The sequence below is a fragment of the Loa loa genome, assembly GCF_000183805.2.
Source record: "Loa loa unplaced genomic scaffold supercont3.1968, whole genome shotgun sequence".
NCBI classification, from domain to species: domain Eukaryota; kingdom Metazoa; phylum Nematoda; class Chromadorea; order Rhabditida; family Onchocercidae; genus Loa; species Loa loa.
The window spans coordinates 539-1,582 of NW_018110147.1; the positions used below are offsets into that span (position 1 = coordinate 539).

A 1,044-nucleotide genomic window follows, 5' to 3' on the forward strand; every position below is an offset into this window, starting at 1 on the left:
CATTCTTTAGAAAAAAAAAAAAAAACTGCTGATTTTCGAGATTCCAGAATCAATCAGTTATTTTGCTGTGAAGAAGTATATTACGCACAAGATGCATCGAGTCATTTCAAACATAAGAAATTGGTGTATCACAAAGCATACACAGTTGCAAAATCTAATTGAGCTATTTAAAGTAAGTGGGCAAAGGTGTCTTAATAATCATTTCAATGAGACGCAATATTCAGAAATTTCATCTGCGATTCTTTAACTATTCTTTGAAATCTTTCCATTGCCAGTTCTTTTCTTACTTAAAAAATTTTTTACCAATGTCAACCACAGTGACCATTGTGTGCATTTATGTTCATCCCAAAGGATACCAGTATCGCTCATTACTTAATCACCCAGAAGAGCACATGACAAAAACAGTATTTTCTCCCATCAAAATATTCACATCACGAGCTTGTCATCTTATTTTTATCTTTCATTATAATTCCCTTCTAACTTATCGATATTATCCAAGAGTATATTATGGCAACAACTTTTTATCATTCATTTTATTTAGCTAATCATTGCTAGTCCTTTTATTACCGTACGCGACATCATCAATTTTAACATTAAAAAATTTACATTACGCCGTTCTCTGAGTCTACAAAAATGCAATACATGAATTTTGTAATTTTTTTACAATATACTAAATTTCAGCTTTCAATAATTTTTTGATTTTTTTAAAAATGCGATATGCATTTTGAAGTTAGACAAAATCTAATTGCACAAATATTGAATAACTTATGGTGGTCAGCTTAGGCTGCAATTTTATTTTCACAGTTTTGATTTACTTCGGCTAATATATTTATAGCAGCTAAAATATTATGACCAGATGAGCCTTTAAGAAACATCGATATTTCCGCATCCACACCTTCAAAATGACAATATTTTTTGCCCGATTCTATCACAACATTGAAAAATGTTTGGAATTTTCTGAATGCATGATTATCCTATAAATTATCTATAATAGGTTCATGAAGCGATGAATCTGCATTTGTTTTCAGGATGAATGATGCCAGA

General features: G+C 30.4%; 1 protein-coding gene across 1 annotated transcript; it reads right to left on the minus strand.

The window, feature by feature from the left end:
* Positions 1-779: 779 nt before the first annotated feature.
* LOAG_15438 (hypothetical protein) lies at positions 780-974 on the minus strand (the record flags this gene model as incomplete). Its single annotated transcript, XM_003150928.1, has 1 exon — positions 780-974. A coding segment is annotated over one exon (195 nt), but the record flags the coding sequence as incomplete, so codon positions are not given.
* Positions 975-1,044: the final 70 nt, after the last annotated feature.